General features: G+C 41.8%; 1 protein-coding gene across 5 annotated transcripts in view; it reads right to left on the bottom strand.

Moving 5' to 3' along the window:
- LOC102289754 (plexin-A1) overlaps positions 1-21,065 on the bottom strand; it is a 229,412-nt gene that overhangs the window by 89,686 nt on the left and 118,661 nt on the right. For all 5 annotated transcript variants that reach the window (XM_005918586.3, XM_005918585.3, XM_005918589.3 and 2 more), the window contains exon 4: positions 4,040-4,180. In XM_005918586.3, coding sequence (XP_005918648.1) covers positions 4,040-4,180 — 141 coding nt within the window. The remainder of the gene's footprint in view (positions 1-4,039; positions 4,181-21,065) is intronic.

Below are 21,065 nucleotides of genomic sequence, written 5' to 3'. Positions count from 1 at the left end.
ACACACACACACACACACACACACACACACACACACACACACACACACACACACACACACACAGAGAGAGAGAGGGAGAGAGAGGGGATTGATGTCTAACAAAACTCCACGGGTAAGATGCTACTTGATGAGGCCTTCCTTGCTCAGAGAGCTAACAACACAATACAGACCATTGTTTGCTATTGTAGGGACTCAAACCAACAGCTTGTGAATGTCACAAGAACTTTGTCTGCGAGCACATCCAGTGTAGGACTGCAGATTCCTTGGAGGGATGCAAGTCTCTGTGAAATGTGGAGGGGGAAATCTCTTTCAAATACTGAATGGAGATTCGGACAATGGTGTTAGCCCACACACACAAAAATATACTCAGATCAGCCAAAACATTGAGACCGCTGACAAGTGCAATGAATACAACTGATCATCTTGTTACAATGTAATGATCTACTGGGAACCCAGGGTGCTGGCATTCATGCGTATGTTACTTTGACACGTAAAACAGCACTCAGTTGTATCAGCACCGCTCCCAGGGCAGGGCAATGTTCACCATGAACACCGTAAAGTGGTGGCCTGGCTTCAGAAACTTCACAGATCCCAATCCAACTGAGTATCCACAAAAGGTGCCAGAACAGATCCAGTCTGTGGAAACCTCACCCCACAATTCACAGGACCCCCAGGATCCACTACCAGAGGATACATTGCACATGCCCCAAGGACTCGAGGCTGGCTTCAGTGACACGGCCCATCAATGTATGTTTAGAAATAATGTTTGAAAGCTGAGTTTCTGTCCAAATGTATAGTCATATAAAAGTAAGCAAGCTGAATCAATGCGAGTCTAACAATCAGAGGTGCCTCCCTGACACAACAAAGGTTGCCTCATGCATACACAAGATTTTCCTCCCCTGTATCAAGCCTTATAAGTCATCATTGCTTGTTGCCTTCTCACACTTCAAATCCAGTCCCTCATCCAACACCAGAGCAGATGAATATTCATGCTTTCAGCAATTAGCCAGCACCACACACTACAGCACCATAATATGCAAGAGCTGCCATCAAAGACGCAAGGATATGTGCGCCCATGCGTGTATAACACTGAAGGGCTGAGTCAAGGGTGCAAAGATGGACAGAGCAGCATCTGTGGCATCAAATGAAGCCACAGCTTTCTACCTTTTTGGCTCCAAAACAAAAGATGAGATGATTTGAAGACGGGAAGACTTGACTGAGCCAAAACACCACAAGACAATTTCCCCACAGAGGGAGATTTGCACAGAGCAGAGGCTTCAAAAAGTTTGGGTTGAGTCAAAGAGCTACATTGTTCTTCTTGAAGTGTTGAATATTTTTGTGAAAAGAAAAAAACTTGAGCAAATGTGATTAAAAAACAAATAACATGCACCAAGTCCATAAGAATCATACAACCCTGACTGCAGTGAGAAATAAGCTGATCTAAATTTCCTGCAATAACACACTGTCTCATCAAACACACACACACAGCAGGCCGTCCCATCCCGCTGTCATATCCTCCATTGATAATAATGACAGTGATGAATATAGCTGGAACAGAGCAAGTCATAAATCACTGGGCCTCACCCCTAACTGTGACTCACTGCCTTAGCCTCCATTTGTGTGTATGTGAGTGGGTGAGGGCAGAAGGGTGGTGGAACTTGTGGTCCACGCATCAGTGGATATGTCCAGTGACACCTTAATGTGCTTGGCTTGTCTGAGGAACCCCCGCAGGCACCCAGCCACACAACCACACACACACACGCGCTCCCAGGGTGAAGGCAGGGCTGTGTGTCTATCTCACTAGAAAAAAGGGGGCATGGCTATATTCCTCATGCAAACTAGTTGTGTGTTAATGTGTGTGCGTGAGTGTGCGTGAGTGTATCAGCATCTTTTAGCAAAAGCAGGCCCTCCTACCCACCACTCCATGTATCTATCCCACAATTTTCCACCTTTGCCTCTTTAAGAACGAGAGAGTATGAGCGTGTCTATCTGGTGGAGAGGGGGGCCATGGCAGCGATAGGGGGAGATCATTAAAAATACGGGAATGGGATCAGTAGAAGGCATTTGAGAGGGGAGGACTCAATTTGGGCTTAGATGGAAATATCAGAGTGTGTGTGTGGCAGCAAAAGTGAGGATTTAAAGAAAAAAATGTAGTGGTGGGTGCATGGTGGGATAGATGGAGGGCAGAGGATAAAGATGAGGGTAGGATGGAGGGTGAGAGAAGGCAATTGCCCCCTCCAGTCATTAGCGCTGGAAAGGGGTTTTAGCTATAAGGTCTGGAAGCCACAGCCTCCCATTCTGCTTAACCCAGGCCTGCTATCCATTAATGGGGATCAAACGCACAGGGAGATGAAGCTCTCTGTGTGTATGCGTGCACGCACGCACGCACGCGCGCGCGCACACACACACACACACACACACGTTTACAAGACTGTGTGTGTACATAAAGTGTGTGTAATCGAGCATATGTTCTGGGTACTAGCGCCTATAAGTAACATTATGGTTTTGTGTGTGTGCCCTTCATGCCCTTAGCTGCTTAGACATGTGCTTTGTTCTTCTAGTATGTGTGTGCATTGGTGTGCGTTTTCTACTATGTTACTTCTTTCCCCAATCATGTGCTTAATCCAAAACTTGAAAATAAGTGTCCCCTCAAAATATATGTGTGTTACCATTAAAAAGAGCAGCACATCCCACAGCTCATGTTCCTTTCTTCTGTGCTCCTATGGTCAGGATTATAATCAGAAACCCTATAGGTATGTTCCTATAGGGTGCAAGGTGTGTATACATGTCCATACTGTATGTGTTGCACCGAGTGAATCAATTTAATGGGAATGAACTTCTTTGACTATAAGTTAAGTTTCCTGAAGTAGACGAACTTGGTGTTGTATCTTGCCCCAGCGTGCAGCTGGGTTCGGTGACGAGCAGCTATCGAACTGATGGATGATTGTGATGATGGGGTGTGTGTGTGCAGATGGAGCCTCACATATGTCATCAAAAGGTCATCTGGCTTGAACAGAGGTATCTTCAGCCAGGACACACAGGGCTGTGATGTAACATACTGTTACACTCATAGCACAATCTGCATTTAAAAATATTTATATACAGTGGTTATACAGTGACCATTGATGATCCCACTGGGTGTCAAACAGACAAAGCATGTTTCCATTTTATGGCCTGACTTTGATTTAAGCCACCTACAGAATCAGCACCTCTGAAAAAGCCTCTCACAGAGCAGACCTCAGATACATCTCACCCATTTTCAATTCGACAGCCTATTTTAGGTCTATTAAATACAGACATATTCCCATCATGTACAACCCCTTTTTTCTTTCCCCCTCCCTCTCGTTTTGCTTCCTTCACTCACCACACTAATGAGACAGAAGGAAAAAAAAAAAAAAAAAAAAAAACAACAACCAGGGAGCAGCTGGAAATGGGGAGCAGCAGAGATGCGACATGCTCTGTCTGCCTCCTCCCCAACCCCCCAACCCCTTCCTCTCCTCACCATCACACTAGAGAAAGCCTTCACCAGAAGAAGAGTGCGCGCACACAAACACACCCCCCATCTGACCTATAACTCTCCCTGCACTCCCCATGTATGTAATGTCTGGCTTATTAGCAAGCCATCATGGTGGCGATGTTTGTAGCTGGTGTGAATGTGTGTTGGTGTGCAATGAAATCCAGTGGGGATGATTTGTGTGAGTACAGAGAATGAGTGTAGAGTTGGTAGGAATGTCAAAATATGCACAAGGGAAGTGTGTTCTGGACATTTAGTAACAGGCTGCTCTACAGGAACTATTCAAACATGCAACACAACAAAAATAAATGTTAGTATTTATGAGTATGTACCTTTGGCAAATACTGAATAGTCAGGTGCTGGATATGGAGAATTTGAATCCTAAAAACTCTTACATGTATCACAAGTAAGAGTTTTAAAAAGTATGTTGTCCCAGCAGACACTATGTCGAAAAAGTATTGCAATGGCAACATGTCTGCTGGGACTGAATGTGTGTCCTAGTGTATTTGTTGGACATGAACTCACCTGTCTGTCAGTCAAAGTGTAGATGTACTGCTGGTCTGGGCTGAACAGCATGTCTCTCAGTAAGGGACTTCCTCCTTCACTTACGGTCACCTTCTCGTATAGCACTGCTGGACGGCTGGCGTTTATGGAGTTAACCAAGATCTGCAAAAAAGAAACACACGGGAAAACTCATTTGGATATGAAAACAATAAAAAGATGATGCAGAAAAGTGATGTACATGAATACAGCAATAATATCAGAAGCAGCTGCTTAAAAAACCCCGTGCTTTTACAGTAGAAACCCTTGAAGCTAAATAAAAATAACTTGTTTCTTGTAGAGAAATGATGCAGCGTTAATCCAAGTGGACCATTGATGCACAATAAAAATAAACACACGCTTAATTCCTCTAGATTTGCCGCACAAATAAAGGAAATAAAATGGTGACAAATTTATCTTCATTTTCACATCTCCCTTTAAATATCCATGCTAAATAAATAAATAAATAAATAAATAAATAAATAAATAAAGTACACTCAAGCTGCACTTTTTTTCTACAAACCAAAGTTCAAACACACTAAAGTGTCTATGGATGTTGTTCCAGCTGGTGAAATAAGCTGATTTCACTTCAACAGTAACAGGTGGTAGTTATTATAAGGTGGGAGGCATGAAATTATCAAAATTTTGGAAAAAGGTTGAGAGCACCTGTTCTACAGAGCTATGTAAAAGGCTTAATTGAAAGGTTGTGTTAATAGCAGTATTGAGTCTCGTATAATTATTGCGAACACAGATGTGATTACAGAGGTAGATGCATGGAAGGGAACAATATTGACAGGATGGTGCTGTTATCATGACTATAGACATCTTTTGTTCAGCACCTGGGAGGAATAAACTTTAAAAATTATGAGCAAAAAATAAAAAAAGTTAAGTATGAAAACACTGTGGTCCTGTATAATGATAGAAAGCATAACAGTGAGTCACATCTCTGCATGTGAACAACAACAACCTGATCACCCAAAGCACCTGTAGACAAATATAATACAGAGCAACCACGTCAGCATGTGCACAAACATGCACGTGAATGGATGCTCAAATTTTTCTTTGTGAGTTTTGGCAAATAATTTGCCAAGATATGGAAAGTAATGGAGCAGATACAAGATAGGAGATTGGCTTGCTGGCGTGGCTGTGAGCCAAAGTCATCTCAGCAGCAAATGAAAAGTACAAAGCAGCGGGGGGGAGGGCAAGTATCAGCTCTCCATTACAGAGCTTTGTCGACTCGCACTGCTATCAGCCCACAGTGACAAGGGAAGGACAGCAGGCAATGACTAGCTGGAAAATGATACTAAATTCACACACTGACAAATAGGTTCACATCCAGATAGATGAAAGAATGATAAGATGACAACCCACACACCAAGTGATAGATATGCAAGCACTAGTTTGATTGAGATATATATATGCACACACACAGGAAAAAGAAACATGTGGGTGAACAATGAACACACTTTGTGATGAAAAAAAAATTATTTACAGTTTTGCCAAAAGAAACCAAGGGCAACAATCCCATTATCGCTCTCTGCTGTGTGCGTGTACGCATGTGTGTATGAGTGTGTGTGCCAAAGAGAAGGGGAGAGAGAGATAGTGAGATAGAGTGAAAGAAAGAGCTCATAAGGCTGTGATAAAGCTCTGGAGATGAGAGGAAATATGGATGTTATTATCTAGATAATAGGCCCGTAAACAAAGGATACATTTCATTCACGGATGGTTCGCATCTAGACGAGTTTGCACACGCACGCAAACACACATACCAGCACATAAGGCAACACAATTTTTAAGTGCAGACAACCAGAATAAAGAAAAACAGCTGCTGATGCACACAGAGGTGAAAGAATAGCTTTTGTTCTGTGGCCTCTATGTATCATTTTTTCCCACTCCCTTAAAAAAAATGAGACATTTCCATTGGCAGCCATATCTATCTCTGGATCCGGCACCCAAGTCCAGTTCACTGGCTAATGACCAGTCTGAGCCTACACTGGTTTTGCACACACAAATGCAATATACCACAGAGAATGTACGTCTGTCTTTCTGACAGCCTTCCTATCTTCTGTTTGCATCCATCTGCTTGTCAGTCTGTGCAAAATCCAGCCTGCAAAATCCCCAAGTTAAAAACCAGTCTCTTTGCTGGTTTTAATATCAGCTTAGAAACAGGGAGTGAAACATTGAATCTGACAAATAACACCTTTTCCCCCCTCATCTTTGTTCTGCTCAGGTTTTCCCCCTCTCAGGATGCAGTTCATCTACAGTGCTAACATAAAAAAAAAAAAAGTAGTGTGCAGAGAGAAACAACGGTGAGAAAGATAGAAAACAGAAGAGTGGGTGATTGAGAGTGGGTGACCTGCGGGGGGAGAGAGAAAAAAAAACAAAAAAAAACAGGTAATAAATCATTTCAAATCAATTCATTCCACAAGTGCAGAGTGCGAGGCTGCCCAGAGTTACAGGAAGAGAACAAAAGACTATGGAATATATAAGCTGAACAGATGGATGGAGGAATGGATAGATGGATGGGATACTTAAAGAAGATCTAATTCAATCAAACTGAGCTGCTATGTCTGGAATTCGAGGTTACGCTCTAATAACAAGGTTAACATGGCAGGGTCTGTGCATTTAGAAGGGTTTAAAGCTAATACAAGGGCTAAGTGTGTACAAATACGTGTGAAGATTCCTGTGTGGGTGTCCAAGCTCAACGCCAGCGTGCATACAGCTTGATTTTCAATTGATCTTTGTAGAGTGATAACATGTAAAGATGTTTTCTCACACATATATAAAAATCACAGATTTATGTTTGCATCAGCTTGCATGCACAGCTCTTTGTGTGTGCCTATAAGCTAAGTCAAGAAATCAATGCAATTGTCAGTAATCAAGCGGGAAGCTGTTGCTGTCTGATTGTGTCCTCTGTATTGCTTAGCTTACCATTAAGTCCTTGATGGATGAATCTACAGAATGATGCTGTGCTTGTATTTTCAAAACAAGCCCCATCTCTACTCTCTACATGTATAATGTAATGTTAATAGACTTTAAACACATTAAAGGCACTGTCTTAAGCAACGGTGAGGGAAAGCAGTAAGAGGAGACAGTAGAGAGAGGAAATGATGCGGCACAAACGCTGCTGGAAATGAACCTTAGTCTTTGTCTTTCTGTGGTTCTGACGTAAACAGTCTATAACCTGACATTTCATAACTTTCTTAAGTGCTATTCAGAGTACCTCCATGACCAAAATAGGCATTCCTTCCTGTAGTGATAATGTTTTGTCAGCTAAAATAACTGAGAATACATAGAAGTGAAGAGAAGATGCTTTTACTACATCTGTGCCATGAGGAAGAAAAAAAAAAAAAAAGGAAAACAGTGGTTTTACAACACAGAAAACAAATCTGAATTCTAATATTTAAAACATTAAATAAGAGACAACTTAAACGTCTAGTGTATCCATAAATTTCTAACCTTCCCCAAAAACTATTTTTACAACACTGATACTTCTCCCTCTGGCAACGTGTCGCTTGATATTCAAAAACCATGCATAATCCCTGTATCAGAAGATGAGATTGTAACCAAATAAACCAACAATTTACCAGCTCCATACTGAAACATTCCAAACAACCACCTATCTCATCATCCTGCAACATCTAATATCCATTTTTTTCCCTGTTCTATGATCATTAACATCTCTCTCAACCTGCCAATCCATCCAAAAGCCCCTAATGTTGGGTTTATCTGTGCCAGGCAGGCCTGGTTTGCTCTGATAGATACATGGGATAGCTAGCTGGTGATAAGGAAGGTGGGGGTATGAGGGTAAAGAAGCTGGATGATAAGACAGTAGCACGTCAGTGAGAATGATGCCTGTCATTGGCTCAAGTGACAACTGATGAAGCTAGTGTACATAAGAGATGTAAAGATTCAGAAAGAGGCAGACACCATAAGATGCCTTTATTGTGTACAGAATAAAATGCAGAAAGAGACTCAGAAAGGCTGCAGGAAGCAGGGGAGTAAAGATGGGTGGAGGAGAAGAGGCACAAATTTTCATATAAGCATCTGTCTTAAACTTTCGCTTTAAATATTAAGTCTGACTACAAGGGAGAGGGAAATCACTTAAAAAGAAGGCAAAAAAGGACATCAAATGCCTCAAGACTGTAATTAGCATCACAAGGAGTGGAACTAAACAGACTGGTCCAGGTGTTCCCAGGTCTGTCTGAGAGTTGTAACACTTCAGCAAGACCACGGACTCTGGATAATGGCTTTGACATTTCAGAGCAGATTCGGAGAAGTGAGTGAACATAAAGCTTGGCTCACTAATAGCATGAAGCAGCACACAAACCACACCGCCACAGACACCACATCTAAAGAAGGGTAAACTTGGCATAACTAGGTCCATGCATTCATACATAATGGCTGCAAGCCCCACATTCCTGACTTTGATGTGATGTGGGCCCCCAAGTGAATGTGCATGTGTGTGTTTATGGGGCCCCACCGAAGTAGGCCCTCTACAGAACAAAGGGAAATGAAAGAAAGTGTTAAATGGGTGAGGAACCGAACAAAAGATTGGTATGCACCCACAATCCCTGGACAGTAGGGGTATGATAAAGAGGTTGAAGAGCAAACAAGAGACTTGCGCACCTCAGTGATTCTGTATTCTTGGCTAGCAAGCTCATTTTACAGCCTACCCTACCACACAATACAAAGCAACTGTGCCTCATTTAATTTCCCACTCAGCCAAATTAACTAATACAATAGCCCAACCACAATTTACTGGGTTTGATGGACACTAGAGTAACCTAATGCCCGCTTCTTGCAAACACCTCTCAAACCTTTTTCCCTTCTTTCAGCACTTTTGTTTCTCCGAGTCGGGGCTTTCAGATAAAGACCTGAAATCACTCACTTCCTATCGCGTAGTGAGCTTGGCAGAACTTGAGCGCAGCACGACACAAAACAAATATATCTGTTGTTCTCGAGTGGCAGCAGTCATCAGAAAACACACAATTTACTCCTTGATGCGTGTGTGTCTGTGTGCATGTGTGTTTAATGGACTATTGTATTGTTTTCTGTTTCAGAAACAGCAGGAGGATGTTGGCCCTAAGGAAGCACTGGACCCTCTAAACTGTACACTCAAAACAAAAACATCTATACTGGGTTACTGGGAAGCAGTACACTCTATTGTATTTTAGTTACCATGCATTGTTAGAGAAAACAGAGCATCCATTCAGTGTGTACAAATGGTTTCAATGGAATAAACAGTTTTATCTTCCCCCAAAAAATAAAATAAAACAAAACCCTTCTGGAGATTTAGTTATGTGTGTATGGCTGACTGTGAAGTAGTATGAAGCTGGGAGCAGATGGAACATCACACATGAGTGACTGATGGCCCTGATGCTTCTATGGGACAAATCCCACTTCACCACACACAGACACACACATATACATACACACCATAGGCAGCCAACACACATAGGAGCCCTGAGCAAACCTTTACCATATGTGGGTCAGACAGTCATACCAAACAGCCTTTTCTTTAAGAGAGCCAAGACAGACAAAGAGCTATGGTGACAATGATGGAGGTGGTGTACCCTCAAACACATGTACAGACACACACGAGCTCTGTGTGTCTGCTATCATAACACTGTATGTCTGGAACGGCTTATTTTAAGGTCTGGGAGGGAGAGCAGACACAAACATGGGTTTTTATTCAAAAAGAAGCTTTATTGGTGCAGAATGATTAAACAATGTTATTTGTATGTGCGGGAGAGTTAGTAAAAGGAAGTCTTACTCGCTTCTGGATATTACTTATTCATGTAGGTTTATTTATATAGATAGACAGTACGAGCACCCAAAAGGCTTAACAACCTAGATTAAGGGAAAGAAAAGGCAACGAAGGCAGTGTGCGTCAAAAATGCAATAACTAGCTGCAGCTCCCAGACAAAAACACACACTCCCACACTTCACTAGTACGCCAGCAATTCTTCCACACACCACCACACCCTAGCACAGGTTTCCTACCCAGTTTCGATTTCCATTTAAAAAGTCCCAGACTAGATTTTTCATGGCCACATTTGTGAGCGAGTACACAGTGCTAGATGTTTATTATGTAAAAAGTTTTAAAATCTATACTATGTGGGCTATTATGTTGTCAAATATCAGCCAGAACACTAGTTGAACGGACTATCCCTCACATAAAGCAATTAACTTTAAACCCCAGATGGCAGATCTGTGTAGGCGTTTTCACTCAGTTGCATGCCATGACGTCTTGCCTTCTCCCTAGAAAAACCACTAACTGTATGATCAGTTTATATTTACAAATCCTACATTTTACATTTTGGGGGGGAAAAAAAACAATAGGCACAGCGGTCTGGGAACAAAATCTTTAACACATTTTGTTTTTAACAGACCTCAAAATAACTCAAATGAAATTCTATACTTTGGAACCTTGTTAGCAACAATAAATCACACATCGTCAAATCTCCTTTTACTTAGAAGCACAAAGAATTCTGGGTATTTCAAGCGCTTGTCTATCACTGTCCCAACTTGAACGAAAAACAGAGTTATTTTAAGCTTTTTTTAATGTTTTTTTGTACATTTATGATCTTACACCACAGCACTTGTGTTTTTGTTTTTTCTAAGCTGCACCTGACACGCTCCATCAAGGATACTGAAGCTCACGCTTTACAGTCGATGAAGTCAAATATGTAGCTCTGCAATCTGATTCTGTCATATCAGGTTACTTGCTTTGCCAAATCTTATCAACCGTCTTTGGTATTCGTCCACATGTCTACACCATGGTTATTCATGTGTGAGCCAGTGGCCTTTCACCAGCAGTACTCCCCAAAAGGTCACACACTCGCACACGTGTGCACACACACATCTACAGCTGCAGAAACATGTAACAGGCTGTGGAGGAAGAGGAGGGGAGAAAACACAAAAGGAAAAAAGAAAAGGAACAAAACGTCCAAGCCACATGTGGTATCTCTCTCCTAGAGCACATGTGTGCATACAATAACATGAAGGTAGGACATGGAGATAGAAAGTGAGCTGCTTTAAGAGCAAATTAAAGCTATTCATCATTGTTGATGCCTTTTAATCCTCACGCTTGCTGAAATTAAAAGCCCTAGTCATTGTTATATCCTTTACTTCTCTGCCAATACATTGCTCTCCTTTTCCTTAATTCATCTATCACGCATTCTTACTCCCATTTCATCTTTCCTTCTTCATACCGTCTCCTTTCTTCCCCTTTTCACCCTCTGAATTAAATGCCTTTAGCTAACAGTCGTCAGATAAGTGTGTGTAGCGAGTTGCTAGACACGGCACAGCGGCAGCATTTCATCTTCCAACCATCACTAAATCACACTAACTCAATCATCTGCATCTCCACGCGCGCGCACACATACATACGCACACAAGGCTGAGAGCGTGAGAAGCCCTGCATCTAGAGAGGTGCTTTACTATGACTGATTTTATCAGCTGTCTTGCAAACGGGGGAAGAAATTGCACCACAACATTATCATATACAATAAGATGAGACTCGAAGATAGAGCTTTCCAATTGAATGCCTTTTTAGTGTCGCCATTCAAATGAGAAAAGACCTCCTCTTACATTGAGGCGAAACACAAATCCCTTATGGGATATCTCAACCAAAACAATATTACACATTTACATCAAAGACTGGTGAGAGGATGTTTACGTTAAAGACAAAGTGCCTAGACTTAAGTCGAGATTTAATATTGATATGTTTACGAGTGTGTTCAAGCAAGAATGGCAACATGTTATAGGATTCCTGAAGTGACATTGGCATCTCCGGATGACTGCGAAGCCTCGAAGCCACTGAGAAACTGTGAGGAGCTCTGCTAACAAGCTGCTAGCCTCCAGACTTATCAGACATAGGAAGGTGGGAAAGTACACAAAGATCGGGAAGAGTGCTTAATGCAACCGGGTGTGGGGGGTGTGCATGTGGCTTTGAAGAGGGCAGTGAACCACATACAAACACAGGAAGAGATCAGCTGAACAACTGTGTTTGTATTGTGTGTGTGCGCGTAGGAATGTGGAAGGTTGTGTTTGTATGAAAGAAAGTGTATGTGCATACAAACTAAGTGAGGCAGTCTATCAATTTGCATGTGTAGCTGAGTGCTTGCGTGCAGTGAATACAAGCAAAGTGTGCAATTGTGTGCACAGAGTTAATCAACATCAGTCACAATAATAAGGCATCAATTAATAGCTGGAGAAAACGCACAAAAAAATAATACACACACCCCCACTCTGATGTGACACTATGCAGCACCGCTTGACCCACCATTTATTAACTATATCAGCCATTCACTAGGATTACAGTGAATAGGACCTCATCTTCAGCTGTAATTACTAAGGTAGGTGTGTGTGCATGCATATGTGTGTGTGTGTCTCTTCCTGTGGGAGAGCCAAAGTGATTACATGGCCACTGGTGCCTCTAATAACATCTTTTAGGGAGAGAGAGGAAGAAAGAGAGAGAGATGAGTGATTTCCATCTTTTCTGGGTAGGACCAGAATTATGGCAAGGAAATTCTATGGTGGTTAAGATGTGGGTCTGTTTTGACTGTGCTGCCATGTAAGAGTGTGTGCGTGCACGTGTGTGTGCGCGCGTGCAGATTTTTGTAATGGATGTAACACAAGAGGCTAATGGGAGCCACGCCAAAACTACACCTCAGTGTAATGTGTGCCAAACCATTCCTGGCCACAAATGCCTTCCTCTCCACAGCCCCTTTCATTTATTTCTCTCCCGCTCTGTTCATTTTATTTTACCCCTACCTAAAAGTTCCTCTGGGAGGAGTACTTTCTTCACTATAATCTTTTTCCCCCTCTTCTCTTTTGTGTTTAGACACTTCTCTACTTCCCTTAATCCTGACTTTTTTCTTCTTTTTTTAAAGGCCTTTCTCTCAACAGCATATTCCTCTTTTGTTTTTATTCAAAACACAGAAAAGTTAAACTCTTATTTGGCTCTCAAACATTGCAAACGCCCATAACAAGTAAAGAGCGAGCAAGAAAAGACTGGGAGAAGATGACATAAACAAAGTCTAAATGTGCACAGGGCACTAAATGGCACAAACCAGTGAAACCACAGCACTGTCAGCTGGCGACAGAGAAGATGTTTTAAATTAGGAGCAAAGTTACTGGTAACAATAGGAAGCTTGGTGGCTTAAATGAGAGGAGATTTGGAGGGCAGAGAAAAGCAGCGACAGAACACACACATACACGAATAAAGTCTGGCAGCTATAAAGGATGAGGAATGCAGATGGTGTTTAAAATGAGCTTTACCGCGTGGTTTGCAGTGATTTACAGCCGTGGTCGCCCATGTGTATGTATGTGGGCTTAATCAGTGAGTTGCAGGGTGCTAGCGTGGTAGACTTTTCATAGTGTTGTCCTGTAAGTGTAATGTAAGATAGACTTAACCATAACACACACACACACACACACACACACACACCCACACACACACACACACACACACACACACACACACACACACACTACACACACACACACACACACACACACACACACACAAACACACACACACACACACACACACAAACCATCCTTTCTCTTTTCTTGCTCTTTTTTTTTTGTTTTTTCTTCTCTTGTTTAGTCTAGAAAATGTCAGACGAGTATCACGCTAACAGGTGTTTAAAGCCTTCTGACAATCCCAAATATACACAATGGCCAAAAAAAGAAGTAAAACATCACATTAAATAAACTGAAGACAGCAATTGTTTGACATTTTCCGTGTTAATCCAAGTTAACTTTCTGCACTTAGGGCTCGCTCTTTTTCCAAAGGTCAGCACCATCAAGACATCTTGCCATTTGTCAGCAAAACTGAATCTGAAAGTTCACCAAAGTTGAAACTGAGGGGAAAAAAACTTGTTGCCCTGTGGGGAAATCCATAAGCTGTTGCAACAACAATGAAATGAACCAATTCCAATAAACACAGAGGTGACAAGGCCTTCAAACATTAACCGTTGAATAATATTTAAAACACCCAAATCATGTTGTGATAGTTACTCCACCACAGGTTTTTGCCGGTGCCTATTCTGCTGTATGAGGTGGTCAAAAGTGCAAACTTGGGAGAATGAACAGTGTGTTAGGTTAAGAAATAGTTCTGTTTGTGCTGCGTGTGCTGGTTTCTGTATGAGAGGAGGAGGCACATTCCTGACGTGGCCGCCCTAATCCTACACTTCAATACAATCTTCTATTGCACACCAACCTATCAGCCTCTCTGTACATGTGCCAGTGAGTGCTTGTGAGCATGGTAATGCCTCTGTGTGTGTAAAAACACCTCTGTGCACATTTACACTCACAGCCGGGCTTCCCCCTTTTTTTAAAATCATCATCTACCAACATGATGGAGTATATGTCAGGGAATAACTGCAAAGACATTGGCATGGCAACCTCAAAACAATCAGCTGAAGGAGGAACACAGAACGAGAAAAGAATGTGTGTGTGTGTGTGTGTGTGTGTGTGTGTGTGTGTGTGTGTGTGTGTGTGTGTGTGTGTGTGTGTGCCTGCCATGTCTGAATGTTCTTACTTTTGAGTTTACAGGTGATGTGGTACATGATCTGTAGGTCTGGTGGGATTTCTGCCATTAGCTTGACACAGTTGAACTGTGTTATTGTTTGTCCAGCAGGAGGAACCCTGTTGATCTTGGCAGCAGGATAACTGTTTATCCTGAATGTTGGATGGAGAATTTGTGATGGATGAGATTAAAGTTATTTCTGCAGAGTCTGGATGGGAAGAACGGTGTTTTAATAGTTTCAAAATGAAGATGTGATGAAGTATTTACTTGGCAATGAGTAAATTTAAAGAACTGGATTTTTGAAAGCACATATATGGCAGAGTTAGTTTTTTTGTATTTTTAAGTGATCTAGCACTAGGACTGTTCGATATAACGATATGCATCGGATGACGATATGAAAATGTCTATCGTTGTATTTTACGCTATCGTTTGCAAAATCAACTGTTTACGGCAATATTTTTTTTCATTGTTTTAATGGTCACTGTATAATTTCCCGAAGTTCTGTCTTCCTCTTATATTTAATATAGCCACACTACAGACGGACAAGCCATTGTTTTTATGCGTTGTCCTTAGCATCAACGACAGTAAAACGATCGCATGGCTCTGCCGTCCGCATGTTTATTTTCCACACAAACCTTTCACAATCAAGCTGAAGATCCTGTTCAGATTTTTCAAAATAAACTGAATCACGTGAAATAGAATGCAGAGTGTTTACGCATGAGAAGCTAAAAAGAGCCGTCAGGTGTTAAAAAACTAAAGCTTAGAACAGGCTTTTCCCCGCAGCACACCGTGTAATAAATACTCTCAGAGAAAATTGAGGCCGTTTCAACTTATGTAACACTCGACTCCAGGTACACGACACCCAGCTGAAAACACTTCACGCAAGTCGACTTGCCCGAGGTTCACAGAATTAGCTGAAAATGTAAAATTTTTGTGATATACATCGTTATCGGGACGATAAATGTCTTCTATCGGGATATGAGATTTTAATCGCACAGCCCTCTCTAGCACTGCTGTTTCCGTTAAGTGAAAGGAACTCATGCTCTTTCTCCACCCAAGCAAAGACAACATTGGGTTCTGTCTGAAACTCAAAGCCTGACACAGCAGTATGGTGAGACCAAACTGAAACATTAACTTTCCCCAACCAGCTTTTATACCATCATCTCTCTTTTCTCTTTTCCCAGGTGAGGCCACCCACTTTTCCCCCAGATTACCAACTCTTGTTTGGGGATAAGCCAGGGAAGAATGTCCCTGGCTTGGGTTTAGCCCTGCTGCTGGGAATTCACCTCTGAAATTAAAGGAGGAGAATGCAAGAAGAACTGGGAAGGCTGCCACAAGCAAGAGTCAGAGCAATGTGCCTCCCAATACACCCTTTCAACACTTTTTCTTTCACCGATTCATCTCTGTGTTGTTCATTCAGCGCTTTCTCTCTTTACATTTTTATTTCTCACTCCATCTCATAGCTTTGTTCCCGTTAATTTCCCCAACTCCCTCCCTGCTGGACCATTCTGCACTCCTAGTGTGCCGTAATGGCCCATAGGGAAAGCCTTGGCTGCTGCCCACCAAATACAACAAGCATGACTGATTCAAGAGCCAAACGACTGGACTGGACTGGACTGGACAGAGGGGAGAGGAAATGTTGTTCTCTATCTGAATATGAAGGGGGGGGGGGGGGGGGGGGGGGAGACCCACAAAAAAAAAAAAAAAAACAAAACAAAAACCACAACACAAAAAGACAAACCACCAAAAACAAAAAACAAAACAAACCAAATACAAGCACACACACACCTATACCTCAACATTATTTAAACACTACACCGTTATGTGTGTGAGAGCAACAGAGGAGAAGGGCAGAGGAGTAGAAAACACACAGTGACATTTACCAGATGTCCTAGGCATGTGTAGAGAGAGGCACACACGCTGAAACAACTAGCTACTTGATCCTTTATATTATACATGAAATGACACCAGTGGAAACAGGATGAGGATGATACATTTTTGACATTTCCTCCATCCTAGACTGCAAAATGTTCAAAACATTTCCCAATATCTTAACATTTTAACTAAAACAATTCGAATTCTCTTGCAAACAGACCATTTTTAGTGCAAATTTCCAACTAAAGCCAACACACAAGTCAGTATGTGTAACAGTAAATATAACTACAGTTTGAGGAAAGGAAGTGGGGTTTCAAAAAGTCGAAGTTTTGCGCCGGTATTTTAAAAAGTTGCTAGGTTTGTTCTCAGTTCCTGTTTGGTAAGTTCTCAGTTGGTTTGAGTTAGTTGGAAAAACATATTGAACCTTGTTATCAGTCATGTAGACTAATGGCAGAATAAGTGAAGGGTAGAGTAACAAGAAAAGGTAGAAACATTAAAGCACTTGAGATGTTTGCTGAGGGAAGGAGAGAGAGGATGGGATGGGATGGGAAGGAAGGGTGGGACACCCTCCGCTCAGGAGAAGACAATGAAGACAGACTTAGCACACTGTAACCACTACACTGTAACACTGTGTGATTAAATGAACCAAAATACTGGTTGATGACAGCAGCTGTGCTGTCAGATCGGCTACTGGCATTTAAAATGAGTCACGAGTCTGCTGCTGGATATGATTGGATAGTCTATTGGTAATAGCTGCTAATCAATTGGATGATGTAAAAAACACCGAGAATTGCCCAAGCTCATCTATACGGGGTGCTGCCCTGTGTTGTAGCACATCTCAACAGTGAAGGGGGGTGAGGTAAATATAAAACACCAGAGAGCATATGTTGTATTCCTCCCAATGAGAATAGCTGTAGGGTAATAAATTATTAACGCGCACTTCCCAGTTGATGAAAAGCAATGACAGGTACACACAACCTGGAAGCAAGAACAGCTTTGCTGCCTCTGGACTTTGCTGACTAGACTCCTTGTGAGATTCTATATGTAGGCTGCAAGCATGGTGTGCTACACTTAAATAACATCTATTAATACCGCCACTGCTCAACTAGAGGCACTTTACACTACCTTATGTAACCACAGAGGGCACAGATAGGGACTGACTATAGCTATATAAGGAAACATAACACACAACAGCAGCACAACAGACTCCACACACTGCCTTTGGTAGGGATGCACCAACCTGACGTTTTGAGTCCAGATACTGATACAGATAGCTTGGCTTTGTGTAGGAGTTGACACAGAGCACTGATCTGATACCAGTTTTAAATTAATAAGCTGTTTCTTCACTGAGCCAAACAAACTTATCTTGGCCTGATCTGACTAAAGAATGTGCTCCTAATACACCTCAGGCTTTTTTCCATGTTCTTAAGCATAATGTAATCTTGCAGTTTTATGCCAACAAGCAAGAAAAGGCTCTTTTTGGATGTCGTCCACACATGATGCAATGCTCTTTGTATTTTCTGCGCCGTCACTTAAATTCTGACTTTCAGTGATAACCTCTGTGCCAAGTCTGAAGCACTTGTGTGTCTAAATTCCACAAATGCATGTGTGCGGCCTGCTTTTAAAAGGATTTTCCACTGCAGTTATGACATGTTACTGTGGCTTATTCCACACCACCTCACTAGTATTGTAACTGCATCTGGACTGATTTCTAGATCATCACTTTTTTTCTTTAAAACATGACTTTGTCAAATTCTTCGCATCACAATCAGATGTCTTATATCCACTGGCAATTCTTTCCTCTCTTTCCAACTTTCCATGTTGAGCCATTTCCAGTCTGGTGACAGGTGGTCACAGCTCATTTAAGAACCTAGCTTATGAAATTAAGCTAACTGGAATCACAGGAGTACTCTGCTGTGGTAACAGGTTTTTTTAAAGCTATCACATGTGTATTTACTTTTGTTGTGATTTCTTTGGCTGTTTCAACTTTGGGTTCGTTTGCACTTTAAATATATTCTCTGATTTGTAGCTTTGTTGGTCCTATAGAAATGCCATTTGATATTTAAGTAATACTTATGAGTACAGTCACTTCTGTAATATAATACAAGTATTATGTACAAACACAAAAACACAAGCCAGCAAGCAGGCTCAGATACACTCCAGGCATGCCATAGCAGCAGTGCTTGAGCAGCTGGTGCGACCAGGTGGAAGACAGATGCCCCGCCTCTGGTTTGGCCTATAGCCATGGTAACAAAATGGGGCCTGACCAATGGCTGCAGTCTCTCAGGAGAAGGTTGGGAGGGGTTTGGTTGACACCCAAAGCTATCCAGATGATATGGCCCACCCACGTTCAACCACGTTGCTGCCAAATTATGACAATTTAGAAGCTGTAAATGACTTGCTGTATCCTTCTGTGGGTGCCTAATTTCATCCAGGGCTGGGCTACAGTCATACAATTACAATGAACAGATTTGGCAACATTTATAAACACAGGGGCAGTACTAAGCAAACAAGAAACTTATTGTTTGACAACTTTGTTCTTGTTCATCAGTCTTTTGTTTCAAAATGTTTGTTTCCCACATGAAGAAAACTGAGTTTATGTGATTTACAGCACCCAAAACCAGAGCTACAATATTATCTTCAAAGGCCTGAACTTAAAGCAGTCACACAGGGTCAAAGAACAAAACAGACAGAAGGGCAGTGATGAAAACAGAGGATAAAAGGAGGAATGATAAATGAGGAAAAGAGAAGAAAGTTCAAGAGAAATTTAGTGAGAGCGCTTCTGATACCAATGGTTACTGGCTGTCATTTACTAACACATTATCTGTGTATGACTGTGCTGCTCTATTTCAATGAGGTGCACAAACAAAGGCAAACACAGAGAGAAAGAAACAGAAGAATGGATCTAAAGCTGTGGTTAGCAAGAGGAAGAAAGAGGAAGGACATAAGAAAGTCAGAGTTTAACAAAATTATATAAAGTGTGAAAGAGCTGATGATGAGACACTGGTGATTGGTCACTTTAAACCAACAACAGAGATGCAAAACGATCCGAGCAGTGACAAAGACTAATCTAAATTCAGCTCTCTTCTTTTTGCCTCCTGGCAGCTTTGACCAGAATTCCAAACCTTTAACCTGCATGGAGTGGAGTTTATTTACTCAAGGACATCCTTTACCTCTATTCAGGCAGGGGGACGTTTTATTAGTGTTCCATGTTCCAGCTGTTCTAAACTTTGCTGGTAGTACAACAGTACCTACCTCTGTACCTACTTGTACAGGGTTGCAAGAGAGCCAAGTGCAACCAAACAGTGACATCAACGGACTGTATGCCACTGATTGGGCAGGGAGCAAACTCACTGGATGAGTCATGGGAACGACCTCTTCAAAAGAATCAAACTCACCAGTTTTTTAAACCTGGGAATGAGGGACGAGGTGCAGGCGTTTTTATAAATGGTGGCTTGGTGGTTGTGTTGTGTTGCAAACAAATGACTTCACGGGACTCCCTGCGCACATTGAGGTGGGACTCAATTATAATAGAAACACAACCAAAACAGAGTAGAGTCAAGTTGAGTATGTGCTGGTGGAAAAGAGGCATAAGGGAACTTACAGCACAAGCATGTGTCATGTTTTAACCAAATACAGTGAAATTGAGGATTTTCATTCAGTTTGCTGATTCTTACGACATTTCCCTGCAGGCTCTCACTTGTTAGTGGGCTAAGAAACTGTTTGGCAATCACGCTAATTTTAGTTTAATTACAGAATTTAGTAGTGTGGTAAAAGCCCAAACCCCAGGCTGTGGTTACATGCAGCACTTCCTTTTCCTCATCCAAATCAACAGTTCAAACAGAAATACATGCAGACACTGAATTACACAACTCAATTCCATGTCCATATGTATGTATATCTATATCTATCTATCTATATCATCATCTGTGTACACAATCTAAATATAACTCCGTTGACTTAAACAGGGGGTAAATCTTATTCAGCTTGTGATGGTGAAATTCCAACACAAACACACACACACACACACACACACACACACACACACACACACACACACACAGTGCTGGCACTGTAACAACACTGTTGGACTTAAGTTTAACACTTGATGTAATGGCTTAGGCAACAGGATACTGTAGTACACTATCAGCATCTGAAGAAACACCTCCAGCGCCCGTGTTTGTTTTTATGCGTTTCCCTGACAGAGCAGAGTCCGACATGTGTTACTGGACATTAAATCACCACTCCCTGCCTTCTTCCTCTTCACTTTGCTTTCCAACAGCTCTCTCCCATTTCCTTCTGCAGGACAGTTTGAATAAAATCAAGACAAAGAGCAGAGGAAAGTGAAGAGTGTGAATTAAAATGTAATGCTCTTACAAAAAAAAAAAGGGTTAAGTTAGCGAGAAGGCTGCCCTGGGAGCAAAACAGGCGAGAGGAGAAGAAAGCACAGCAAAGCTTCCAGACAGTCAGCTGAGTGCACTGGACTGTCACAAGACTGCTTTTTATAGAAGTACCCTTTATTGTGTCGCACACACACACACACACACACACACACACACACACACACACACACACACACACACACACACACAC

Source organism: Haplochromis burtoni, unplaced genomic scaffold, assembly GCF_018398535.1.
Source record: "Haplochromis burtoni strain Fernald_Lab_line unplaced genomic scaffold, NCSU_Asbu1 Contig_32, whole genome shotgun sequence".
NCBI lineage: Eukaryota > Metazoa > Chordata > Actinopteri > Cichliformes > Cichlidae > Haplochromis > Haplochromis burtoni.
Note: the sequence above shows the minus strand (reverse complement) of the source record. Positions and strands in the feature narration are given on the sequence as shown.